This window comes from Phocoena sinus, chromosome 4 (genome assembly GCF_008692025.1).
Source record: "Phocoena sinus isolate mPhoSin1 chromosome 4, mPhoSin1.pri, whole genome shotgun sequence".
NCBI lineage: Eukaryota > Metazoa > Chordata > Mammalia > Artiodactyla > Phocoenidae > Phocoena > Phocoena sinus.
In genome coordinates this window covers 23,146,229-23,173,490 of record NC_045766.1, presented here as the reverse complement: position 1 = coordinate 23,173,490, position 27,262 = coordinate 23,146,229, and the positions used below count along the sequence as shown (strand labels likewise).

General features: G+C 39.9%; 2 protein-coding genes across 2 annotated transcripts in view; one reads left to right on the top strand and one right to left on the bottom strand.

Moving 5' to 3' along the window:
• The window catches only part of PLS1 (plastin 1), a 114,390-nt gene extending 106,274 nt beyond the window's left edge, over positions 1-8,116 (bottom strand). The window contains exon 1 of the mRNA XM_032630096.1: positions 8,055-8,116. The gene's annotated coding sequence lies outside the window, so the exon portion shown is untranslated. The remainder of the gene's footprint in view (positions 1-8,054) is intronic.
• A 3,985-nt stretch (positions 8,117-12,101) lies between these two features.
• ATR (ATR serine/threonine kinase) overlaps positions 12,102-27,262 on the top strand; it is a 103,456-nt gene continuing 88,295 nt past the window's right edge. Inside the window, exons 1-5 of the mRNA XM_032630094.1 lie at positions 12,102-12,308; positions 22,381-22,472; positions 23,607-23,756; positions 25,201-26,078; positions 26,900-27,078. Coding sequence (XP_032485985.1) covers positions 12,250-12,308; positions 22,381-22,472; positions 23,607-23,756; positions 25,201-26,078; positions 26,900-27,078 — 1,358 coding nt within the window. The 5' untranslated portion in view covers positions 12,102-12,249. The remainder of the gene's footprint in view (positions 12,309-22,380; positions 22,473-23,606; positions 23,757-25,200; positions 26,079-26,899; positions 27,079-27,262) is intronic.

Here is a 27,262-nt window from a genome sequence, read left to right as displayed (position 1 = left end):
AGCATGTGGGATCTTCCTGGACCAGGGATCGAACCCCCGTCCCCTACATTGGCAGGCGGATTCTTAACCACTGTGCCACCAGGGAAGTCCACAAGATACTTGTTAAAAGAAAAAAATATCCCAGAAAAACAAGAAAGACTGCCATGAACAAACCAGAAAGGTTGAGAAAAGACAAAATACAGAGAGGATCATATCTCAGAGAACAAAGATGGAAGGAACGTTCAGCTCAAATCATACAGAGGAGGAGGCTAAGGCAAAGGATGGAGCAGCTGGGGTAAGGGCGTGCAAACTCAGCTAACAGATCAAGAAATGGAAGGAGGGCACTGAGGCACTGGTCAGAGAGTAACTGGGGAAAGAGATTTAGAGCAGCTAGGCTAGTCAACACCTTTTTCCTCTGCAGCCGGGTCTAAACTGTGGTCCTGGTAGCTACGGACTTCCAGGAATAACACGAGTCTCCCATTCCTGGAGGGTGAGCTGCCAATACATCCTGGCCTCTCGAGTACCGTTCCTTACCCCAAATTGGCAAAGGATGGCTACAGTGAATAAAAAGGTAAAATGAACAGAGATTCTAAAATACAAAATTGTTAAATCAACACTACTTCAATAAAAATAAACAAAATAAAATACAAAATTGAACAGATAACTAAACATTATATCATACATTTGAGGAAAAAACAACTATGAGAGAAGCACCATCTCTACAACAGTAGAGAAAACAGAACTAGGCAACCATCAGATGACATTTGGAAAGTATAATTAATACCTTCAAATAATCATGAGAAGATGTCGCAAGTACAGAAATTTTGACCAGATAGTTGGGAATTTAATACTTTGGTGACTGAGATAAAGAACCAAATGGATGATCCAGGTTTCAGAAAAGATGCAGATGATGAGCAGGTAGGGACTGGAAGATCAAGCTGAGGAATTATTTCAGGATGAAGTCAGCCTAACAGGCAATGGGGGGGGGGAAACGGCTTCAGGGCATAGAAAGATGGTCTGGGGCAGTTTACTACATTCTTTATCCTCCCTCCACACCCTGCCCATCCTTAGTTGAAAAAAATAAACTCATGTACAACATTAACTGAAACAGATGGGAAATAGGAAAACAGCTGTGGAGTGTGGCAAAGACTGATTGTCCTCAAATATTTTTTCATCTGTGCTGTACTTATGAAAACGATGATACATCAAAATAATGGGAGGGCTTCCCTGGTGGCGCAGTGGTTGAGAGTCCGCCTGCTGATGCAGGGAACACGGGTTTGTGCCCCGGTCTGGGAAGATCCCACATGCCGCGGAGCGGCTGGGCCCGTGAGCCATGGCCGCTGAGCCTGCGTGTCCGGAGCCTGTGCTCCGCAATGGGAGAGGTCACAGCAGTGAGAGGCCCGCGTACCACACACAAAAATAATAATAATAATAATAATAATGGGAAAGTGATGGACTAGTCGATAAAACATTAACCAGACACTGTGGATTGCCCTAACTTGCTTCTTGAATCCCTTCCTGGAAAGCCAAAAACTACATTTCCCAGATTTACTTGTAGGTATAGTTCCAGATATGATTTAGGTTTCATCAGGTCATGTAAGACTTTGGTTGAAAATTGAATCGCATGAGGAGAGAGGGAAAGCATGATCCTCTTCTGGCAGCTTCCTGATCCTGTCAGAGTTAGCAACTGCCTTTACGGTAATTTGGGGAGTTCTTGGATTCTCATGATGAAGTCTGTTTCTCCCAACGGTTCCATATATTATCTGCATCTCGTAATAAACCTCTTTATTCTTAAACTAGCAAAAGGGACTTTGATACTGACAAATGCATGTTCCATCTGGGAAACACATTGTCTTACTTGAAAATGATCAGTAAATAAATGAGAAAATGAATACTAGGAAACTCAAATACAAAAATCTTAGTAAAAAGTACAAAAGAACACTTGTAACCTTGAGGTTAACCTTCTTAGGCAAGACTCAAAACCCAGAAGCTGTAAGGGAAGATATGGACAGATCTGATACAATAAAAATTAAAATTTCTGTATGACAAGAAGCAACTGACAAAGAGAAAATATTTTCAGAGTATCTATCAGAAAAGGGTTAATGTCCATAATATATTAAAATGCTCCTATAAATCAATAAAAAGATAAAACCAAAATAAAACTCATAAAGTCCTGAGTAGGTAATTAACAGAAAACAAAATCCAAATGATTAATAGACATATGAGTAGATGCTTGAGCTTGTTGGTAAGTAGACAAATGCGTATATATATATATATATATATATATATATATATATATACCTTACTCCAAATCAATCAAATCAGAATCTCTGGGAATGCCCAGATACTTTTTATTTTTTATATTATTTTATAACTTTTTCTTCCAGTTTTATTGAGATATAGTTGACATACAGCACTGTATAGGTTTAGGGTGTACAGAATAAAGATTTGACTAACATACCTCATGAAATGTTTATTATAATAAGTTTAGTGAACATCCATCATCTCACAGATACAAAATTAAAGGAATAAAAACAAAATTTGTTTTCTTGTGATGAGAACTCAGGATTTATTCTCTTAACAACTTTCATATGTAACATATAGCAGTTAATTATATTTATCATGTTTTACATTACATCCCTAGTACTTACTTATAACTGGAGATTTGTAACTTTTGACCACCTTCATCCAATCCCTCCTCCCCCAACCCTTCTCCTCTGGTAACCACAAATCTGATCTCTTTTTCTATGTTTGTTTATTTTTGAAGTATAACTGACCTAAAACACTATATTAGTTCCTGTTACACAACATAGTGAGTTGGTATTTCTATATATTTCAAAATGATCACCACAATAAATCTAGTTATGATACATCACCATACAAGGATGTTACATAGTCATAGACTATATATCCCACACTACACATAGCCATATGTATGTGATTATTTTAAGTTGCTGACCCCTTAAGTTCAAAGGTATTTTAACAAGGCTGCATTTTTTTCTCCCCACCCCACACTTAACTGTTTTCGACATCATATTTTACATTTTGTGTGTGTGTGTGTATCCCTTCACTACTTATCGTGGATATAGATGATTTTACTGCTTTTGTCTTTTAACCTCCCTACTAGCTTTATACATGGTGGATTTACTACTTTTATTGTATATTTGCCTTTGAGCTTTATCCTTTCATAATTTTCACGTTTCTAGTTGTGGTCTTTTTTGCTCAGCAAAGTCCCTTTAACATTTTTTGTAAAGTTGGTTTGGTGGTTCTGAACGCTTATCTTTTGGCTTGTCTGTAAAACTTCTGATCTCTCCATCAAATCTGAATGAAAGCCTTGCCAGCTTGAGGTTTTTTTTTTAAAATAAATTTATGTATTTATTTATTTATTTTTGGCTGCATTGGGTCTTCATTGCTGCACGCAGGCTTTCTCTATTTGTGGTGAGCGGGGGCTACTCTTCGTTGCAGTGCGCAGGCTTCTCATTGCAGTGGTTTCTCTTGCTGTGGACCACGGGTGCTAGGTGTGTGGGCTTCAGTAGTTGTGGCTCACAGGCTCTAGAGCACAGTCTCAGTAGTTGTGGCGCACGGGCTTAGTTGCTCTGTGGCATGTGGGATCTTCCTGGACCAGGGCTCAAACCCATGTCCCCTGCATTGGCAGGCAGATTCTTAACCACTGCGCCACCAGGGAAGTCCCAGCTTGAGTATTCTTGATTGTAGGTTTTTTCCTTTTATCGCTTTAAATATATCATGCTACTCCATTCTGGCCTGCAGAGTTTCTGCTGAAAAGTCAGTTGATAGGCTGATGGGAGTTCCCTTGTAGATAACTTGTGGCTTTTCCCTTGCTGCTTTTAATATTCTCTCTGTATCTTTAATCTTTGTCATTTTAATTACAATGTGTCTTGGTGTGGTTCCACTTGGGTTGATCCTGTTTGGGTCTCTCTGTGCTTCTTGGACCTGGTTGTCTGTTTCCTAACTTCTGTTAGGGAAGTTTTCAACTATTATGTCTTCAAGTATGTTTTCTGTCCCTTTCTCTCTCCTCCTTCTGGGTTCTCTGTAATGTGAATGTTAGTATGCTTGATGCTGTCTCAGAGGTCTCTTAAACTGTTCTCATTTCTTTTTTTTTTTTTCTTTTTTCTGTTCAGCTTCAGTGATTTCTACTACTCTGTCTTCCAGCTTGCTAATCTGTTCCTCTGTATTATCTAATCTACTGTTGCTTCCTTCTAGTATACTTTTCATTTCAGTTATTGTATTCTTCATCTCTCTATGTTCTTTATATTTTTTAACTCTGTTAAAAACTTCTCATGGGGGCTTCCCTGGTGGCGCAGTGGTTGAGAATCTGCCTGCCAATGCAGGGGACATGGGTTTGAGCCCTGGTCCGGGAAGATCCCACATGCCGCAGAACAACTGGGCCCGTGAGCCACAACTACTGAGCCTGTGCGTCTGGAGCCTGTGCTCCGCAACAAGAGAGGCTGTGATAATGAGAGGCCCGCGCACCACGATGAAGAGTGGCCCCCGCTTGTCACAACTAGAGAAAGCCCTTGCACAGAAACGAAGACCCAACACAGCCAAAAATAAATATACATTAAAAAAAAAAAAAACTGTTTTTTAAAAAAAAAAAGAGCCCATAGTGGCCTCTGAAAAAAAAAAAACAAAAAAACTTCTCCTGTCTCACTCTGTTCATCCAGTATTCTCCCTAGTTTTTTGAACATCTTTATGATCATTACCTTGAACCGTCTATCAGGTAGATTGCCTATCTCCACTTAGCTCTTCTTCTGGGATTTTATCTTCTTCCTTCATTTAGAACATATTCCTCTGTTGCCTCTGTTTGCCAAATTGGCTGCTTTTATTTCTATGTATCTGGGAGGTTGGTTATGTTTCCTGACCTTGGAGAAGTGGCCTTTTGTACGAGATGTCCTATGTATCCCAACAACACACTGCCCTCCGGCCACCAGACCTATATATTCTAGGGGTGCTCCCCATTTGGGCTGCATGGGCCCTTCTGTTGTGGAGGGCTGACTACTGTGGGCGGTCTGTTAGGCATGGCTGGTCCCTGGTCTGGTTGGTTGCCAGGTCCTGCCTTGTGCAGAGGCTGCTGGCTCTGGGGCCCTGGTGGGTCTGGGAGCTAGTGCTGACCCACTGGTGGGCAGGGTCAGGTTCTGGAGTATGAGATTACAGGGTTGTAGGTCCTGGATCTAGTATTGGCCTGCTGGTGGGTGAGGCCAGTTCCTGATATAGGGTGTCCCAAAGCTGGTGTTGGCCCACTGGTGAGTGTGGCTGGATCCCAGGGCAGCTGGCTGAAGGGTACAATGTGTCTCAAAGCTGGTATCGGCTTGCTGGTGGGCAGGGTCAGTGTCCGGGTGGGGGATGTCCTAGGGCTGGTGTTAGTTTGCTCATGGGCTGGACTGGGACCCAGAGGGTCCTGGGGCTGGTGCTGGCCTGCAGGATGGTGGGTAGGGTGCAGGGCTGTAGTCGTCCTAGGACTGGTGTCCACCCACTGGTGAGTAAGGGTGGGTCCTAGGGCTAGTACCAGCCCACTGGTGGGCAAAGTTGCATCCTGGGGTCTCTGGTTGTAGGGCTTGGGGGTCCTGGAGCTGGTGTTTTGGCCCACAGTGGGTGGGGCTGGAGCCCAAGGGGTCCTAGGGCTGGTGCTTACCCACTGGTGTGCTAGGCTGGTCCTTGGGCTAGTGCCAGCCCCTCGGTGGATGGAGCCAGATCCCAGGGTCTCTGGCTCTAGGGCTGTGGGGTCCCAGGGCTAGTGCTGGTGCACTCTCCCGGGCCCTCTGCTGTGTGGGGTTGGGTTAGGGTGTCTATGGGCTCAAGGGGTCTTAGGGCAGCAAGCCTGCTGGTAGTGAGGCTGTGTCTCCATCCAGTTAGTTGCTCGGCCTGAGGTTTTCCAGTACTGGTGCCAAACGGCTGGTGGGCAGGGCTGGGCACTAGTGCTAATAAGCTAGAGTGAGGACTTCAAAATGGCATTTGCCAGCTCCAGTGTCCATGGGGTAGATGGTGCTCCCCAAAATGGCTACTACCAGTGCCTTTGTCCCCAGGATGAGCTCCAGCTGCTCCTGCCTCTCTGAGAGGCTCTCTAAGATCAGCAGGTGGGTCTGACCCAGGCTTGTTTCAAATTATTGCTTCTGCCCTGGGTCCTGGAGCGTGTGAGATTTTATGTGCCCCCTTTAAGAGTAGAATCTCTATTTCCCCCAGCCCTCTAGCTCTCCCGCACTTGCCTTCAAAGCCAAACTTTCTGAGGTCCCTCTTCCTGGTGCAGGACCCCCAGGATGGGGAGCCCAATGTGGAGCTCAAACCCCTCGCTCCTTGGGGAGAGCCTCTGCAGTTGTGATTATCCTCCAGTTTGTGGGCTGTCCACCTGGGTCTTGACTATACCGTCTTTCTGCCCCTCTTACCCATCTCACGGTGGTTCCTTCTTTATATCTTTAGTTGTAGAAGATCTTTTCTGCTAGTCTGCCAGTCTTTCTCATCAATAGTTGCTCTGTAAATAATTATGATTTGGGGGACTTCCCTGGTGGCACAGTGATTAAGAATCTGCCTGCCAGTGCAGGTGACACGGGTTCGAGCCCCGGTCTGTGAAGATCCCACATGCTGCGGAGCAACTAAGCCTGTGCGCCACAACTACTGAGCCTGTGCTCCAGATCCCACGAACCACAACTACTGAGCCCGTGAGCCACAACTACTGAAGCCCACGCATCTAGAGCCCATGCTCCGCAACAAGAGGCCACCGCAATGAGAAGCCCATGCACCGCAACGAAGAGTAGCCCCCACTCGCCACAACAAAGAGTAGCCCCCACTCGCCACAACTAGAGAAAACCCGCGCACAGCAACGAAGACCCAACGCAACCAAAAATAAATATAAAAAAATAAATTATAATTTTGATGTGCCTGTGAGAGGAGGTGAGCTCAAGGTCTTCCTACTCCGCCATCTTGGACCCTAATGAGGCTCCATCATCACCCAGATACTTTTAAAAAGCTTCCCACTCGTTGGGCCTCCCTGGTGGCGCAGTGGTTGGGAGTCCGCCTACCGATGCTAGGGTACACGGGTTCATGCCCCGGTCCGGAAAGATCCCACACGCCGCGGAGTGGCTGGGCCCGTGAGCCATGGCCGCTGAGCCTGCGCGTCCCGAGCCTGTGCTCCGACACGGAAGAGGCCACAACAGTGAGAGGCCCGCATACCGCAAAAGAAAGCTTCCCACTCACATAATTTCAATGCATAGTCAAGGTTAAGAAATGCTACTCTATAACAGTGCTAACTCAAAGTGTGGTCCATGGACAAGCAGCATCAGCACTACCTAAGAGCTTGTTAAAATGCAAGTTATTGCCTTCTCTTTCAGACCCATTGAATCCGAATGGGCTGGGGCTCAGAAATCTGTTTTAGTAAGCCCTCCAGGTGATTCTGCTGCATGCTCAGGTTCGAGAACTCAGAAACCTCTCCTCAAGCTTTATTTACATTACAGAGCTACTGGGAGGATAACAGCAGATGAAACAGATGAAAGGATTTTGAGAAAAGTAAAAAAATGGTTGCAAATGCAAATAATCATTACCATTTAAACACATTTGATATAAGCTTAGGGTCATGCTTGAGACCTTAGCAATGTAAGTGCCAATAATTCATTACTGAGATAGAAATCTCCTGGACACATGCAAAGGTACTCCATGTCATTTCTGAATTGTATCCAAATACAATGGAGTTCTTCTCCAAAATACAGCCTTAGCAGATGTGAAACTGCCACATGGATAGGAAGACAAATAGCTTTACATTTAAGTTTCTTCAATATTTTAAGTTCCTCTATGACAACTAGGTGTTTTTTGATAATGGGCTTTTTCAGTGTTTCTACTAAATAAATGGGTTTAATAGAATTAAATTAATTCATTAATGCAGTTTGGCTGTACAGGATCATTTGTTCTGCTTTATTAAGTTTCAGAATGTTGACTTGTGGTTATGTTGGTCTGTTATTTGAGGCTTTAGCCAATGAAAACCATTAGACATGTGCCCCTTTTTACGCACTAATCTGACAATATTCAATACACAGTCAAGCTACTGAAGCAGGGTAATTGCATAATCATACCTGGGTTTTGAAAAGGTGCTCTGTCTGCCATGTAGAACAATTCCAAACAACACTGGCATCATCTAGGAGCAAAGTTTTAAAAACTATTAAAAATGGAAATTATTAAATAATAAAAAATAAATAACTTTTAAAATTATTAAAAATGAGGGACTTCCCTGGTGGTCTAGTGATAAAGAATCCGCCTTCCAATGCAGGGGATGCAGGTTCGATCCCTGGTGGGGGAACTAAGATCCCACATGCCGCAGGGCAACTAAGCCTGCGCGCCACAACTACAGAGCTCATGCGCCTCAATGAGAAAGCCCGTGTGCCACAAACTACAGAGCCCACGCTCCCACAGCCACAGCTAGAGAGAGAAGAACCCGCATGCCACAACTACAGAGAAGCCCGCGCCACAACGAAAGATCCCACATGCCTCAATGAAGATCCCAGGTACCGCAACTAAGATCTGATGCAGCCAAATAAATAAATATTATTAAAAATTAAAGTTATTAAACATTATTTAAAATGAAAATTTGTGTGTGTGTGCGTACCAAGGAGGTGTATACTGAAGTCCATTCAGTTGTAGAAAGGAACATGGAAAATTGTTTATATTTTTAAATCTCATTTCTTTTAAGATTTCTATTTTAGTGTACGCAGTAAAATCCTGACAAAATGGAGTTAAAAAAAAAAAAAATCCAGGGACTTCCCTGGTGGCGCAGTGGTTAAGAATCTGCCTGCCAATGCAGGGAACACGGGTACCAGCCCTGGTCTGGGAAGATCCCACATGCCGCGGAGCAAGTAAGCCCGTGCGCCACAACTACTGAAGCCCTTGTGCCTAAAGCCTGTGCTCCGTAACAAGAGAAGCCACCGCAATGAGAAGCCCGCGCACCGCAACGAAGAGTAGTCCTCGCTCGCCACAACTTGAGGAAGCCCCGCGCACAGCAACGAAGACCCAACGCAGCCAAAAAAAAAAAAAAAATCCAATGCATTACAATGGAACTTGCAGAGCTAGGCAGGCAGGGGTTTGGGCATCTGACTGAGAACGAAGTCCATCTTGGTCTCATTTGGGTTGTGGTGCCACCTGGTGGTCATCTTCCACTCTAGTTTAATCATCCTTGGGGACAATTCTATACACACAGGCCGGCTGAAACTTCCAGGACATTGGTTGGTGCCCTGTTGTCAACTTGATCTGAGATGCTGGGCTTAGGAAACCAAGGTCCCAAGGACATAGGAACCCACCCACCTCATCCTCTCAGCTTCCTGCTTCACTCTCCCGACACACTCAACTTCCCAAATGATAAAACCGGGAGGGGGTGAGAGGAAGACAGGAAGCAATCAACAGCTGCATTATGTCCATGTATATTAGAATATATTACTAAATATATGTGGTTAGTAAATATGCACATATTAGGGTGCATATTTTAAAAATTTCAATAATACTGTTGAAGAGAAAAAAAAAGTTGTAATACTTCAGTGTAGAGAATACATTGGAGGGGAAACAAGCCCAAAGGAAGTAAGGCAAGCTAGAATGTCATGTAAGTAATCTGGGCACAAGACAGTGATGGTCTTAAACTAGAATGGTGATAATGGGATTTGGAGGGAAGTGGATGGGTTTGATATTTAGTAGGTAGAATTTAGTCCTTATCTTTAAGAGATACAAAATAAAGTGTTTACAGATAAATTGATGAGTTGTCTGAGATTTTCCTTAAGATAATCCAATTAGAGACAGGGGAAATGGGAGGGGTAGTTATAGATGAAACAAAGACTGCTCATAAGCTGATAGTTGCTGAAGTTGGGCATAAGGAGGGGGTCCTTATTCTACTCTCTCTACTTTTGTATATATTTGAAACTTTCCATAATAAAAATTTAAACAAAAATAAAATGCCTGGGGGGACTTCCCTGGCGGTCCAGTGGTTAAGACTCTGCGCTTACAATGCAGGGGGTGCGAGTTCGATCCCTGATCGGGGAACTAAGACCCCACGTGCCACATGGCAGAAAATAAAATAAAATAAAATAAAATACCTGGGAAAAATTCAAGGGAAAATAATTCAGTAGAAAGGAAGACATAATGAAATATAAAGCTCAGAGAGAGATCTGAACAGAAGGAAGAATTTGGGAGAGATCAGCATGTCATCCAAATATAACAAATTGTAGATTTGTCATGGTTAATCCAATCCTATTAAAAGAAAGCCTTCACAGATACGTTGAAACCTTCTCATTTCATTCCCTTCTCTCCCTCTGCAGAGGTACAACTCTCCTGGAGTTGATGTATATCCTTCCCAACCATGTTTTTATACTTTTATCATATATGTATGTATACAAAATTCACTCACTAAAAGTCTTATTTTGTGGTTTTAAAATGGTATGTGATTTAATATTGTTATGTATCCCTTTGCCATTTGCTTTTTTTTTCACTCAACATCGTTTTCAGAATTCATACTTCATTCATTTTAACTAAGAAATGGTATTCCACTGTAGGGCACTACCACCTCTTTTTTAATCTTTTTTTTTTTTTTTTTTTTTGCGGTACGCGGACCTCTCACTGTTGTGGCCTCTCCCGTTGCGGAGCACAGGCTCCGGACGCACAGGCTCAGCGGCCATGGCTTACGGGCCCAGCCGCTCCGCGGCGTGTGGGATCTTCCCGGACCGGGGCATGAACCCGTGTCCCCTAGCATCGGTAGGCGGACTCCCAACCACTGCGCCACCAGGGAGGCTCCTCTTATTTAATCTTTACTGTAATCTTACAAGATAGATATTACTAATCTCATTTTATAGATGAAAAACTGAAGTACAGAGACGTTAAGTAACTTTACTGAGTAACTTTAGTAACTATAGTTGCTAGCAGGTGAAATGAGAACTTGCACAGGGCTTCAACTTCTAATCCCATGTTCTTCCCACTATAGCATTCCACAATTTTACAAATATTTAGTACACACCAACTATGTACCAGGCACTGTTTTAGGTCCCGAGTATCTAAGCAGTGAATAAAACAGACAAAATCCTGCTCTCAGGATTTTAGCTTATATTCTAATTGGAGGAGACAGTCAATAAAATAGTATATAATTTGTTTCTACGTGTTATGAAGAAAATAAAGCAGGATGGATGGGAAAAGAGTGTGAGTGTAAGTGTGCTAGTCTATGTGCTCTCTGGTGACATTTCAGCAAACATCTGAAGAGGAGTGATGAAAGAGGGGTGTTTAAGGTCAAGGCAAAGGGCACAGCAAATGTAAAATCCCTGAGGCGGAAGCGTATTTGGCTGTCATTCCATCACTTTGATTTTTTTAGCATACTGTATAACGATTATTCTCATGTGTAAGGAACCAGTGTAAGCACACTGCATGGCCTTGCCTGATTAAATACATAATTTTGACATGTTAACAGCTTCTTATGATGACCATTTTTCGTATAAACAAACTGGGTTGAGGTAGGAAATGTCTACAGCCAAAAGCCACTGATTTTACTTTAAAAATTAAATCATAGGTAATAGATGCCCGTAATGGTGACATAAAAATACATAGTACTGCTGCTGACTAAATGAGACACAAATAAATATAATTCAACCCTCTTTTTAAATATTAAACGTTGGGAGAATCCTCAAGGAAACCTAAGGGAGACTTCAAGTTGGGAAAAACAAACAAAAAAAACCCTGCTGAAACAAAAAGGACAAGGAGGAGCCCATCTTTTGCCCCGTATCTCTCAGAAAGGATGCCAAGAAAGTGGTAGAAAATGAGGGACCTGGTGGTGTGACTCCGCGGGGAGACCTGCGGTCTAATCCTGGGCCTTTAGTTGCTGAATTGTCTCAGTCTTCACATTTGTGATGGGAGGCGTTCTGCGCTGGTGCCCACCACGCCCCTTTCCTCCCCAGATCCAGGGGTCAGGCTTATCTGAGCCGCTCAGGCTGGGAGTGAGTGACAGAGCAGGACCGCAAAAAACCAAAACTCGCGAATCTCGCCTGCCGAGCTTTCCCGGCTCAGAACGCCCCCGACGCTGGAAATTTGACCGGAGCGCACCCCGCCCTCGCCCCGCCCCTTGCCCCGCCCCCCTCGAGTCCTACGCGGAAAAGAACTCTGGCCTGGAGAGCGGATCGGCCGCGGCTTCCGGGAGGAGTTTTGGGCCCTGCGAGCCCCCGTCGGGCGCCGCGCTTTTTCACCAGCGAGAGCTGAGGAGACGCCAGGAGCCCGCCTCGGCGTGGTTGAAGAGTACCTCGCGTCCTCACCATGGGCGAGCATGGCCTGGAGCTGGCGTCTATGATCCCGGCCCTGCGGGAGCTGGGCAGGTAGGGCCGGGCCGGCGTCTCACGTGCTCTCCCTTCCCAGGCACGCACGTCCCGGCTCCGATCCCCTAACCCAGGCCGCGGCCCTTGTGGAGATGCTCCTCCGCTGACTTGAGCGCTTCTCCCTCAGAGAGGCCGTTGAAAGGACGCGGGGCGTCGCCGCAAACCTGCGAGATGCGGATCCGAGGGGAGGGGTAGTCGGCTGGCCCCACTTTACCTCAGCGGCGCCGGGGAGCTCGTCCCTCTCCCCGCCCCCCCCAAACCCCAGGGGGATTGCCTCCGCAGCGGGAGGGAAAGGTCCCTTCCGAACACTTTCTGGTCACTTTCCTACATTCATTTGCTTCTTGAAAGCCTCTTCCCTTACATGGAGTACTTGACGCATGGACTTTCCCCAGTTTCTGTGCTTTATGATCGCTGGTGGAGGGATTGATTTTTACCTTTACGTTTTGACCCAAAACTACCCTCGGAAGAAAAATCACTAGTTCTGATTTCTGTCAAGGAAGGCCAGTTGCTAGGAAAAGTTCGTTTCTAAGTGAAACCATATGCCATTCTGGAGATGGGACCCCTTTCGTATCGATCATCCAGTCCTCAATCCGTCATTTTAGTCAGAAACCCCAGGGATCGGCCACAAAGTCCACAGAATATAAATGTGCACAGAGTATTGCCAACATTTGAAGATAACGTTCCATTTGCAAAAGCTCTTTTTTTTTTTTTTCCTTTCTGTAAACCCAAGAGTAAAATCATGTAAACCAGTATTCTGCCCGAAGAGAGTAGGTAGATGTTGATGGCTGCTGCCCCCATTCAGGACACACACAGCCTTTCCTAAACCTGACCTAAAGACGAGAAGGCAGGGTTTTTGTTTGTTTGCTTTTTTAAAAAAAAAATATTTGTAACCCACTGTGAACAGAAAATAAGTGAGCTTGTACCGCTGCTTCAGTTGAACTATCAATTGGAATAGTTGCTTTCCGATTTCTTGAACTGGTTGGAAACTTAGCACGCAGCCAAGTTAAGATGTTAAGCCCATGGGATATTTAATTCCCTTTCTTTTTGCAGTGCAGCTGTGTCCATCTCCACTTGTTGACCGTACAGAGACACTGACATTTAGTCTTCCTCGATTACATACATAAGAGGATATAAATGAAGGGACCATACTTGTCTTAACTGAATCATCATATTGTTGTGTGTATGATTTTTTTTCCACTTTGTATGAATGTTGCAAGCATACTTGTGTTAACAGTTTGTAAAGTAACATCTACCTTTCTAAAAGAAGATGAAGGCAAGTGTTCATATAGGAAGTTGATGTACAGATTTCATCTTTCAGGCTCGATGTGAAGCTCAGTGTACTTTTCCCACCTTGCTTTAATATAGAATTTGCTGATTAGTACTTCTCTTCCCTTTTCTTTCTTTCTCTGTGCTACTTGTTAGTAAAAATAATAGGATCTTGGATTTATTTTTAGTCGCTTTCATCAACAGAGCTTATAGTTACCTTTCACTCATTTGTAGCCATTCTAAGAGATGGAATGGAAAAACTGACCCGTAGTGAATTGTCTGATAATAGTTTTTAATTGTCATGACTTTTTCATTGCAACTGCTTCATACAAGCTTATTCAGTCTCACAGTATCTCCATGATATAGAATGGAACAAATATTATCACTGTTTATTAAGAATCAGAGTCACAGAAATTGAAGTACCAAAGTCAGAGAGATAGCAGTTAGTATTAGAGCTGGGTTTCAGATTCAAGCCATCAAAACCTTATCTCCTCAGTTTTTTTTTTTTCTTCATTGACCATGGCAATTAGATTTCTGAAAAAAGTAAGATGTTACTGTTTTAATGTGTGGGCTCTTCTTCCTCTGTCTCTCAGGGATAAATTTTGCTTCAGTGTTTTTTTCTGTTAGCACTCTTTTCTCTGTCTAGTCTCTCTGGGTGATCTCATCCACTCTCATCCAATCCACTTCCCTGGTGGCGCAGGTGCCTTCAACTACCACCTGCTATTTGATGACTCCAAATCCGTGTCTCCAAGCCATGTTTCTTTCACATAGAACCATATATGCAACTGTATACTGGCAGACTATGTTAGTATAACCCATTTGTTCCCTGGGTGTCCTATATGCAGTTAAGACTCAGTATATCCAATTTAAATTCTTTGCATATCCCAAGTGGTTTTTCTTTTCAGTTTTTTTTTTTAATTCCTCTTATTCACTGAGGTAGGGATATCTCAGTAAATGATACCGTGTTCACTTATTTTTCCAGACTGGAAATCTAGGAATCATTCTTGACTCCGTATGTGCTTTCGGCCTATATCATTAGTCCTCTTTCAATCTTCACTCTCTTCCTCAGTAACTTTGTCTAGTCCCATAACTTAAAATACCATCTATATGCTGATAACTCCCAAATTTATCACTCTAGCCCAGAGATATATATTAGGTTGCTTACTCAACATCTATACTCAGAAATGAAAATTAACATATCCAAAGCAGAACTGCTGATTTATTGTCCTTAAACCTGTTCCTTCCCCAGCTTATTGTAAATGTAGGAACCAAAAGCCTAAGAATTATCCTTGATTTTTTTTTTTCCCTTACCCCTTAATAATCCATCAGCAAGTCCTGTCAACTGTACCTTTAAAAACACTTTTTGGGCTTCCCTGGTGGCGCAGTGGTTGAGAGTCTGCCTGCCCATGCAGGGGACACGGGTTTGTGCCCCGGTCTGGGAGGATCCCACGTGCCGCAGAGCGGCTGGGCCTGTGAGCCATGGCCGCTGAGCCTGCGCATCTGGACCCTGTGCTCCGCAACGGGAGAGGCCACAACAGTGAGAGGCCCAGGTACCGCAAAAAAAAAAAAAAAGCACTTCTCACCATCTCCACTGCTATCACCAAAATTTCTTATCTGGACTATTACAGTAACCTCTCAGCTGATCTCTCCATTTCCACTTTTACCCACTTACAGTGGATTTCCCACTTAGCAACCAAAGTGATTTTTACAGCTGTAAATCATATTGTAGATTATATAACGTTACTCCCCTGCTCAAAATCTTCCTTTGGTTTTCCAACATACTTAGAATAAAATCCAAATTCCTTCCCAGGGCCTCTAAGTTCTGCCATAATCTGGCCTCTGCCTACCTCTGACCTCATGGCCTTGCTCATCCTGCCTACCTCATCCCTCCCTTGCTCACTCTACTCCAATGACATTCGCTTTATTTTTTTTAATACACCAAGATCATTCCTGCCTTCATTCCTTTGCACTCGTTTCTTCTCTCTGAACACTGGCTAGTTCCATTCAGATGTCATTTCCAAGAACCTTCTCTGACCTTCCTGTTTAAAATTACTTTGTAATCACAAGATCTTTTCCAACAGTGATAGTTGCCATTAAAATGTTAAATGGGAAATGAGAGGGAGATGAGGGGCTGGGGAGCAGCAACATTAGCCACTAGAGGAGGTTTGGATGGTGAGAAGCCGCCAGTCATGTGAAACTGGGAGGAGAAGTGTCTGAGATGGAATAGAAAATACAAAGATCTCTAGGTGGGAATGAGGCTACTTTTTAAAGAGGAGGAAGAAGCCTGGAACATAGGGAGCAAAGATGGGAGTAGTATTAAGAATGGACGAGTAGGCAGAGGCCAGATCCTTTAGCACTTTATAGGGCAGAATGAGGAATTAGATTTTATTTTAAGTTCAGTGGGAAGCCATTGGGGTGTTTTAAATAGAGAAATAACATAATTGAATTCATGTTTTAGAGACATGTTTAACCTTCACTCACCTGCTTAGAACCCTTCAGTGTCCTATTGCCTTCAGTACAAAATTCAAACTCGTTAGTCCTTTGCGCTTTGACCTTATCTTCCCTCTTCAGCTTCATTTCTAGATATACCTCCCTGTTCTTTGGCCATGTAGAACCTCTGACAGTTTCTAGAGCAGCTTATGTTCTTGTTCCTGACCCTTTGCACATGTTGTTTCCTCTGCTAGAATACTCACCTTCCTTCCCTTATTTTACCTGCCTAGCCCCCTAGGGACTCAGCTTTGTATCACCTCCTCCAGGGAGCCTTGACTGATAGGTCCTGCTCAGGGCTGAGTGTCCCTCTTACGTTCTATCTTGGCTCTATTAACACTTAACCATGCTGTGTTAAAACTGCCTGCTTACTTTTTTGTCCTTTAAACTACGAATTCTTTTAGGGCAGATATATGGTACCTTGGTTTTCCTGGCGTTTGATACTTGCCCCACAGGAGGTTTTCAAGTGTTTGTTAAATGTATCCAAACTTTATGTGATAAATTACCACCCAAATATTACTGTATACTTTTGAAAAAGTATACCCTCTTAGCTCAGTTCCAAGGTAGAGGTTGCAAAATAAGAAATCCTTACTCTTCCATGAATTTCTTTATTCTGATAGTACCTCTAATAAATGACAATCACATCACCTTTATAAAAAAAACTGATTTTTAAAAATTATGCAAATGAAATATGAATGCATAACCTTTTTTACAGAGTTACTTTATAGGAAACTCTGACCACCAGCCACAATCCTGGTTCCTCTCCACCACAAACCTCCTCATTAACATTTTTAAATGACACTTGTCAAATTACACTTGGTTTATGACAAAATCTCCTGACTTTGTCTAAAACAATTCATGTTATCTTGTAATTTCAGACTTAAAATTTTTTTTGTTATATTTAAATCTGTGATGTCCTATAACCTACTATGGACACCAGCCAAATGTTGCCACTGAGCGTTTCACATGTGGCTAATCTAAACTGAGATGTGCTCTAAATGTAAGATACTGGGTTTCAAAGACTTAATTACCACCCCCCTCCAAAAGGAATATAAACAATGTCATTAATAATTTTTATATTATTACATGTTCAGATAATATTTCGGATATATTATTGGGATTAAAATTGCCTGTTTCTTTTTACATTCTTAATGTGACTACTAGAAAATTTAAAACTACACATGTGGTTTGCATTGTATTTCTATTGGTCAGTGCTGGTTTAAATAAGATAAGAAACACAAAATTTTTTCTCTTTCACATATAAATACAACTACTTGTTCTTTGATTCTGTACACCTAGAGTTTATATTACTTGCAAATATTTATTAACTTCAGTAACTTAGTTGTTTTCTATCAAGCAAGACACAGTTCTAGGTGTGGTATAGGGGATGCAAAGGGAAGTGAAACACATTTTCTCTCCTGCAGGAGCTTATGGTCTAGTGGTGCTGCAGAAATTCATAGAGAAATAAAACATAGTCTCCACCTCTAGGAGCCTATGGTCTAGTGGCAGAGAACAGGTAGATGGATATTCCACAGGTCTGAAAAAGTTTATACATTAAGGATGAAGGAGACACAAGATGCAGAAAGATTCTTATGAACCGTTCATTCATTCAGCGAAATTTTTTGGAGTGTTTACTATGTACCAGGACCATTTCCATCATGGCAGTTATTAGCTGTAGATGCCTTGGATCCTGTACGTAATCAATTAGGATTGGACTTTGTGATTGAATAATCAAGAAAATAATTAACCTTCTCATTTTTTCTTTTAGCATTGTTTAAGTGGGAAAACATATGTACATTTATAGTACTATGTGGATGTTATAAGTTGTTATTTATATGAAATACATAATTTTATTTTGTGTAAATAACCAGCTTACCTACTATATCCTCAGCTGTTTTGTCAGTAGAAGTGATGGAGTGAGCTAATCATTTATACACAACTTTCCATGAATCCTCTCTGCAGAGTTAGTTATTTCCTGCTTTGGGTGTATATGACACCTGATTAAAATTATTTGTATGCTTTCTTACCCTCTCCCCAGTGACTTCCTTGAAGCAGGGCATCTGGCTTTATTTGTGTTTTGAATTTATTGTATTATTGAAGTCTGTACTCATCCTTTCCTCCTGTATTAATAAATATATATTAATGATTGTCATTAGGATTAATGATAATCATCCTGTCCAAGGATTATCTCTTTACTTATACATGGTCCCAGGAAGGAAAGCCAAATTTCAAGAATAAATTGTTCAAGTCTTTCCATCTTAAGGGAAACAAAACAAAACCCTCTTGACCTCATATATTCCTTTAGTTACCACTAACTCCCAATTCTTCTCTTCATTCCATGGTCAAGCTTTAGAGAGAGCATGCTATTCTCAATATTCACATTTCATCTGTTTTTCACCCTTTGCAATCTCGCTTCTGCCTTTATCTCTACACTAAAACTTTAAAATCCAAAGGACAAAAAAAATTAACTCAAAATGAATCAAAGACCTAAATGTAAAACTATAAAACTCTTAGAAGAAAACTCTTAGGGGAAAAGCTTCCCGACATTAGATTCGACAGTAACTTCTTGGCTATGACACCAAAAGCATGACAGCATATGAAAAAATAGATCAAATTTAAAATTAAAAATTATCAAAATTTAAAACTTCTGTGCAGCAAAGGACAGTATCAACAGAGTGAAAAGACAACCTATGGAATGAAAGTAAATGTTTGCAAGTCATATATCTGATAAGGAATTAATATCCCCAAAATATTAAGAACTACAGCTCAGTATCAACAACAAAAAGCAACCTGATTTAAAAATGAGGAAAGGGTCAGTAGAGTATGAGACTCTCAAAAATGAGGAAAGGACTTAAATAGACTTTCTCCAAAGAAGAAAGACAAATGGGCAAAAAGCACATGAAAAAATGTTCAGCATCCCTAATTATTAGGGGATTGTGAATCAAAAGTACAATGAGATACCATTGCAGACCCATGAGGATGGCTGCTATTTTAAAACAACAACAAAAACAAAACCAACAAGTGTTGGTGAGGATAAGGAAAAATTGGAACTTTGTAAGTTGTTGGTAGCAATGTAAAATGGTGCAGCTACCGTGGAAGCAGTATGGCAGTATCTCAAAAAACTAAACATGGAAGTACCATATGATCTTGCATTTCCACTTCTAGGTATATACCGAAAATAATTGAAAGGGACTGAAACAGATACTTGTACACCCATGTTCATAGAGGCATCAGTTACAGTAGCCAAAAGGTGGAAGCAATCCAAGTGCCAATGGAAACATGGATAGATAAATAAAATGTGGTATAAACACAGTAGAATATTGTCTAGCCTTAAAGAGGAAGGAAATCCTGACACGTTACAACATGGATGAACAGTGAAGATGTATGCTAAGTGAAATAAGTCAGTCACAAGAGGACAAATATAGGATTCAACGTGTAGATGTAAGTAGTCAAATTCATAGAGACAGAATTGTCGGCAGGGGGAATGGGGAGGTATTGTTTAATGAGTACAGTTTCACTTTGGGAAGATGAAAAAGTTCTGGAGAGGGATGGTGGTGATGGTGTAGGATAATGTGAATGTACTTAATGGCACAGAACTGTACACTTAAAAATGGTTAAAATGGTAAATTTTATGTTAAGTGTATTTTACCATAATAAAAAAATATATCCAAAGGACATTTTAACAAACTAATTTTATTTGATTGTGTTGACAGCTCCCTCCTTAAAATTCTAACCTCCTTGGATTCTAGAACACATCTCTCATTGTTTTTCTTTCTGTTTCTCTGGCCCTTTCCTTTTCTCCTCGTGCCTCTACTAACCTTAACTTTGGGTTCTCTCTGGCTTTCTTATTACTTATTACATTTGCGTTCATATCCAAGGCTTCCACTACTACTAGCTCTAATAGTGGTAGATTATATAATCTCTGTAAGCACCAGTCTCCACATATGCAAATTAGGGTCTAATATCCCTATCTTATTTCTTGTGAAATATGAAATAATACAATGTGTTTAGCCTTGCTTGTTACGTACTATTATATATCGATAAGTTAATCTATATCTCTAGGCTAGAACTTGAGGTCTAGAACTGTAATTCCAAAAATCTTTTGGACATTCCACTTAGTTGTTCCCTTGAGACCTTAAACTCAGTATTTCTAAAACTGAATTTCTTTTCTTCCCGTATGTATGCTTCCACCTGTGTTAACTGTTTGGGTGAATGGCCTCATAATCCAGCCTGGATAGAGGGCTAGATTGATTTATCAGTCTCCTCCATTAAACTGTCTTTTACCTTCCCAACAGTAGCTTCTGATGTGTTGTGTGGCGCATTATAGGTACTCAGTAAATGTTTGTTGATTACACGAATAACTGTATGATTCCTCATTATGTAGTGGAACACAGGCTTTCTATTATTATGTTCTATTCCTTGGTTATTTACACAAATCATGGAACTCAAGTTGAGTTCATTCAGGATTCTAGGATACTCTTCCAATGCTTAATTATTGTACCTCCTTTTAATAATTTTTTTTTTTTTTTTTGCGGTACACGGGCCTCTCCCTGTTGTGGCCTCTCCCGTTGAGGAGGACAGGCTCCGGACACGCAGGCTCAGCGGCCATGGCTCACGGGCCCAGCCGCTCCGCGGCATGTGGGATCCTCCAGGACCAGGGCACAAACCCTTCCCCTGCATCGGCAGGCGGACACTCAACCACTGCACCACCAGGGAGGCCCTATCTCCTTTTAATATTATTTTTTCATGATTGTTCTTAAGACTCAATATGTGTATTTTCCCCTAACATTTATTGAATTTTTATTGTGGAAAGTTTCAAACTTACAATAAAAGAGAAAATGGGGCTTCCCTGGTGGCACAGTGGTTGAGAGTCCGCCTGCCGATTCAGGGGACACGGGTTCGTGCCCCAGTCCGGGAAGATCCCACGTGCCGTGGAGCGGCTGGGCCTGTGAGCCACGGCCGCTGAGCCTGCGTGTCCGGAGCCTGTGCTCCGCAACGGGAGAGGCCCGCGTACCGCAAAAAAGAAAAAAAAAAAGAGAAAATGGTACAACTGATTTCCCATTTCACCTAATAATGATCGATTCATGGCTCGCTTCCTCTCCTCAGAGTACTTTGCAGCAAATTCCAGGCATCATTTTATCAATAAATACCAGTATTTATCTCTAAAGGATAAAGACTTTTTTGACATACCACATACCGTTATCACATCTAATAATATAATTTCTTAATAGCATCAGATATCTAGTCTGTGTTCAGATATTCCCAATTGTCATATATAGTTTGCTATATTTATTTTTGATTCAGAATCCAATGTAGAGTCATATATTATAATTGGTTGATATGGCCCTTAAGTTCATTATGGGTTTCTCCTCCTCTCTTTTTTCCCTTGGAATTTCTTTGTTGAAGAAACTGTTTTCTCTTGATTTTCTAAATGTCTAGATCTGTTCAATAGAAATATAAAGCAAGCCATGTATGTAATTGAAATTTTCTAGTGGCTACATTACAAAAAGAAAGTAAGTGAAATTAATTTTAACAATATATATTATTACCATATTATATTACTATGTGGAATCTAAAATATATTATATTTTATATTATATGTGGAATCTATATTCCACATATTATATGTGGAATCTAAAATATGACACAAATGAATTTATTTATGAAACAGAAACAGATTCAGACATAGAGAACAGACTTGCAGTTGCCAAAGGTGGGGGAGGGGAGGATTCGATTGGGAGTTTGAGAATAGCAGGTGCAAGCTATTATATATAGAATAGATAAACAGCAAGGTCCTATTGTATAGCACAGGGAACTATATTCAATATCCTGTAATAAACCATAATGGAAAAGAATATGAATCACTTTGCTGTACATGAGAAACTAACACAACATTGTAAATCAACTATACTTCAGTAAAAAAAGAACAAGAAAAACTTTAAAACCTCACAAAAACCCCAATGTATATTATTTAACTCAGTATATCCAGGTATTATCATTTCAACATGTAATTAATATAAAATTATTAATGCGGTATTACACATTTTTGGTAATGAATATTCAAAATCCAATGTGTATTTTATACTTGTAGCACATCCCAGTTTGGACTAACTACATATCAGGTTCTCACTAGCATGTTTAAGGGCTACCATATTGCGCAGGGCAGGTCTAGACTTTGCAGATTGGATACTTTGCAAAAGAATACTATCAGTGTCAACATTAAAACTAAGCACATTTGATAAGTTCAACTTTAGAGAATTTTTTACAAATGACACTGTGAGTCCCTTTAAGGGTTAAAAACATTTTATTTGTATTTTAGTTCCAGTCCAGAGGAATATAATACCATTGTACAGAAGCCAAGACAAATTCTTTGTCAGTTCATTGACCGAATACTTACAGATGTAAATGTTGGTAAGAAACAATTATTTCTGGTATAAATTTTATAACTTAAATTGTTTTCTTTTCCATGTATACACATTATACTAGCATTTTTCTCCATATATTTTTAGATATATAGTTAGTGTTTATGTTAGTTACTATTTTCAAGCAAGTTCTTTACAATATTACTTGTTACATAATGTGATTTAGGCTTAATGTGATTTAGGCTTTTAAAGTAATTCTGTTTTCCTCTTTGTTATCTAGATTTTCTGCTGCTTGCTATGAGTTCTTCTTTGATATATGATATTATTATAGGTAAAAATATTTGGCCAGTTCTGTTTTAGCTAGGTCTTGTGTCAGTGGTTGAGAAACAGCAAATGCCATTAAAAAAAACCTCTTTAAATAAGGGTTGGCACCTTTGTCTATGGGAGGTAATAAGATTCTGTGAGTTGTCGAATCAACTATTTCCTGTTTGTGGCAATCTAAAAGACAAATATTACCAACTTGGCAAGATGGTGTCATATGTGTCATGTCTGTTAAAATTACGTGGAAAGGATAATACAGAGTGGCATTTGGCTCATGGTTTATAAATTTAATTCCAAATTTGACACAGATTTCATGACTTAACAATAGTCATTTAGCCTTTCTTTTTCAATCAGTAAAATTATAAGTTCCTGAAAAATAACAAATGACTACTGAATACTTACAGGATGTGTTTTCATATGGTACTCCATCTGTTTAGACCACTTGTCCTTACCCTGTTTGTTTGACCAACTCCTCATCATCTAGGAATCAACTCCTTCAAGCATATTCCCAGACACTTGTTTCCTCTTTTGTAGATTAGTGCAGTTAACATATAATGACTAGTTTATTTGTCTGACTCCCTCACCTGATTTTGAGGGTTTTTTGAATCCTCAGATTTTCACACAGTGCCAGGCGTATTGTAGGCCTATGGCACATGTTTGGTGAATGGATATATAACAGATGAATACATGTGATTATTAAACATTTAAAATTAGAAAGATAGGATTGTAGTGTGTTTTTAGGCCCATCGGTTTATCATGAGCACTGTGTTGGACATAATTCTTGTCACCAAAGTTTAGTTTCTTAAAAGCACTGCCATTTAATTTGTCATGACTCTTTAAAATGAATCTTTTATTGTTTTAGTTGCTTTAGAACTTGTAAAGAAGACTGATTCACAGCCAACCTCTGTGATGTTGCTTGATTTCATCCAGCATATCATGAAGTCCTCCCCACTTATGTTTGTAAATGTGAATGGAAGCCATGGACAAAATGAGGCCAAAGGCAGTTGTATTGGTAAGTCCTGCTGTTTGTGCATTCATTTTCAATTTCTTCTATGAATTCTACCCTCTTCTCTTCTGAAATATAACATTATAAATATAACAATATACACATTGCTACACATATTTTCGTCAAATTTGGTATAAACTGAGGGAGCAAAATGGTAATGGTTAGTTTTATTTCATGCATCCTTATTGTTTTCTTTTATTATGAACTAGGTACCCAGAATGGAGTGGAAGTAATTGAATATGTTCATATGCCATTGAAAACTTTAGAAGTTTTCTTTTTTCTGATTTTGGTAATCTCTTTCTTCTAGATCAGGCGTTAGCAAACCATGGCCCACAGGCTGGCCGCCTGTTTCTGTGAACAAAGTTTTATTGGAACACAGCCATGATCATTCGTTTACTTATTGTCTGCAACTACTTCAAAGGCAACACTGAGTAGTGGACATGGAGATCATATGGCCCTCAAGCCTAAAATGCTACTTTTGTCCCTTTATTGGCTTCCTCATAAAGAGGTGTAAAGCACATAGCTTTTTCTTTTTCTGTACAATGCATAGAGCATTTTAAAAATTTTTTGCTTGAATTTAAGACTCAACTTTGATAGTATGTCCTCTAAAAAGTCTTTTCTGACCATTACTGACTGCCTACTCTAGGACTGGCTTAGTTGCTCTTTCTTTATGCTGTTAGTACAGAGTGTTCTATATTTCTTCTGTCATAGTAGTTTTTAAACTATATTATAAATACCTGTTTGTCTAATATTCTTTGCTACACTGATTTTTAAAAAACAGGTTATAACCCATTTAGTGGGTATTGAAGATGAAATATAATTGACTAGAAAATATCATAGTACATTGCATGTAATAAGTACATGCAATGTACATGTAATAAGTACATGAAACTTTTGTTTCACATATTTAAATTTTAAAAATATGTATATGTATACTGGGTTGTGATATAAAATATATCTCTTAGTTGCAGTTAAGAAGTTTGAGAAACTATATTATAGGATTCAGGAGGACAGGACTATGACTGATTTGTTCTTATGCATCTGAGACAGAGTCACTACTCAATAATATTTGTTGAAGGAGTGATAATTACTATTTATTGAGCCTTTATTTAACTTGAGGCACTATGCTGAGAATTTCAAATATATTATCTTACTTGATCAGGGTAGCATATAAAGTAGGTATCATTATTCCCCTTTCATAGATGAAGTTACAGAAGTTTAGAGAAATGAAAAGTTCACATGACTGATAAGTGGAGAGCTAGGAACTTGTCTGACACCAAAATTGGTATTCTAAATTATTATAATATGTTTCCATTGTGTAGGGAATGTTTTAGACTATTTTATTAGTGAAGTTTACACTTTAAAAATAAATCATCAAGCATTTAGCAAATTGATTGGCATTCTGATGTATTTATTTATTTAATATCTTTTTTGTTTGTTTATTTCAAAGAATTCAGTAACTGGATCATAACAAGACTTCTACGGATTGCAGCAACTCCATCCTGTCACATGTTACACAAAAAAATCTGTGAAGTCATCTGCTCATTATTATTTCTTTTTAAAAGCAAGAGTCCTGCCATTTTTGGAGTACTGACGAAGGAATTATTACATCTTTTTGAAGATTTGATTTACCTCCACGAAAGAGATGCAACGGGACACTTTGTGGAATGGCCAGTGGTAGTTAGCCGATTTTTAAGTCAATTAGATGAACATGTAGGGTATTTACAACCAGCTCCTTTGCAGTTCATGAACATGCAAAATTTAGAGTTTATCGAAGTCACTTTATTAACGGTTCTTATTCGTATTATTGCAATTGTGTTTTTTAGAAGGCAAGAACTCTTACTTTGGCGGATAGTTTGTGTTCTGCTAGAGTATGGTAGTCCAAAAGTTAAATCCTTAGCAATTAGCCTTTTAACTGAACTCTTTGAGCTTGGAGGACTACCGGCACAACCAGCCAGCACTTTTTTCAGCTCATTTTTGGAATTATTAAAACACCTTGTAGAAATGGATGCTGACCAGTTGAAACTCTATGAAGAGCCATTATCAAAGCTGATAAAGACACTATTCCCCTTTGAAGCAGAAGCTTATAGAAATGTTGAGCCTGTCTATTTAAATATGCTGCTAGAAAAACTCTGTGTCATGTTTGAAGATGGTGTGCTTATGCAGCTTAAGTCTGATTTGCTAAAAGCAGCTTTGTGCCATTTACTGCAGTATTTCCTTAGATATGTGCCAGCTGGGTATGAATCTGCTTTACAAGTCAGGAAGGTTCATGTGAGAAATATTTGTAGAGCTCTTGTGGATGTGCTTGGAGTTCAGGTAGATGCAGAGGTAAGTCGTTTGTAAGGTTACTTGTTAAGCATGTAATTTGTTCTTAATTTAAGTGTATGCATATATGCAAGATTAATAATGAGAAAATAAAATATCTTTAATAATGTACATTCAGAATGGGATGATTTTCATAATGTACTTTGGCTTCCTATTATGGATTTTTAATTTGATTTTAGAAACATTTGTGCACTACATTGGTAATGAACTGCCAATGGAGTTTTAAAGTAGAGTTTGTGAAGTGTAAACATGTTCGTTGCATTATTAATTAAAAAGGAGCCAGTTATCAACTTCACTGCAAAAACTTTGAGCACTCACATAGATTTTTCTTTGACAGGTTATAATCAGTCACTTCTAGAAAACCTATGGGTATATAGTACTAGTCATGCCAAATTATGCCTTTTTTTTCTATTTAGACTGTGGGAGACACTACAATAAAATAGATATACAATAAATTGATTAAATATTTTAGTTTATTTTATCTGTAAGTCTTGCTAGATTTGTAGTATAAAAGAAGTTAGTAATTCCCTTGTAGAATTTTTCTTTGTGTCATTTTGGTTTAGGGAAAAACAGGTTATAGAGAGAAGGATTTGTCTTAGGCCTTCTAAGACTATAGACCATAGTTCTAGATATAGAACTATACATATGTCGATGTATAGACTGTGAAATAATATAGATTAACTTAGGTTTTTGTTTGTCTGATGAGACTCTGAAAATAATTTACCTTATTTGACATCTTAATACCTAATGCATTTTTGCTGTCTATGAATAATATAAACTTATTTTCTAAGAATTAGTCTTTTAAATTATTTTTGCTTTCTCAGTATTTGTTGGGCCCACTTTATGCAGCCTTAAAAATGGAAAGTATGGAAATCATTGAGGAGGTTCAGTGCCAATTTCAACAGGAAAACCTCAGCAGTAATAGCGATGGACTGTCACCCAAAAGGCGTCGACTCAGCTCATCTCTTAACTCTTCCAAAAGAGCACCAAAACAGACAGAGGAGTATGACCTTCATTCAGTTTGTATTTAGCCACTTAATAAAACTTTAGTCACTTAAAAATCATCTTTACGGAAGTGCTTTGACTTAAATACACAAAGAACATTTGTTCTTTCTATAGGTAGTCAAAGGAATGCTTAAAATATCTTAATAGTGCTTGTAGTCTATTCTAGTATAAGAGATTTCATG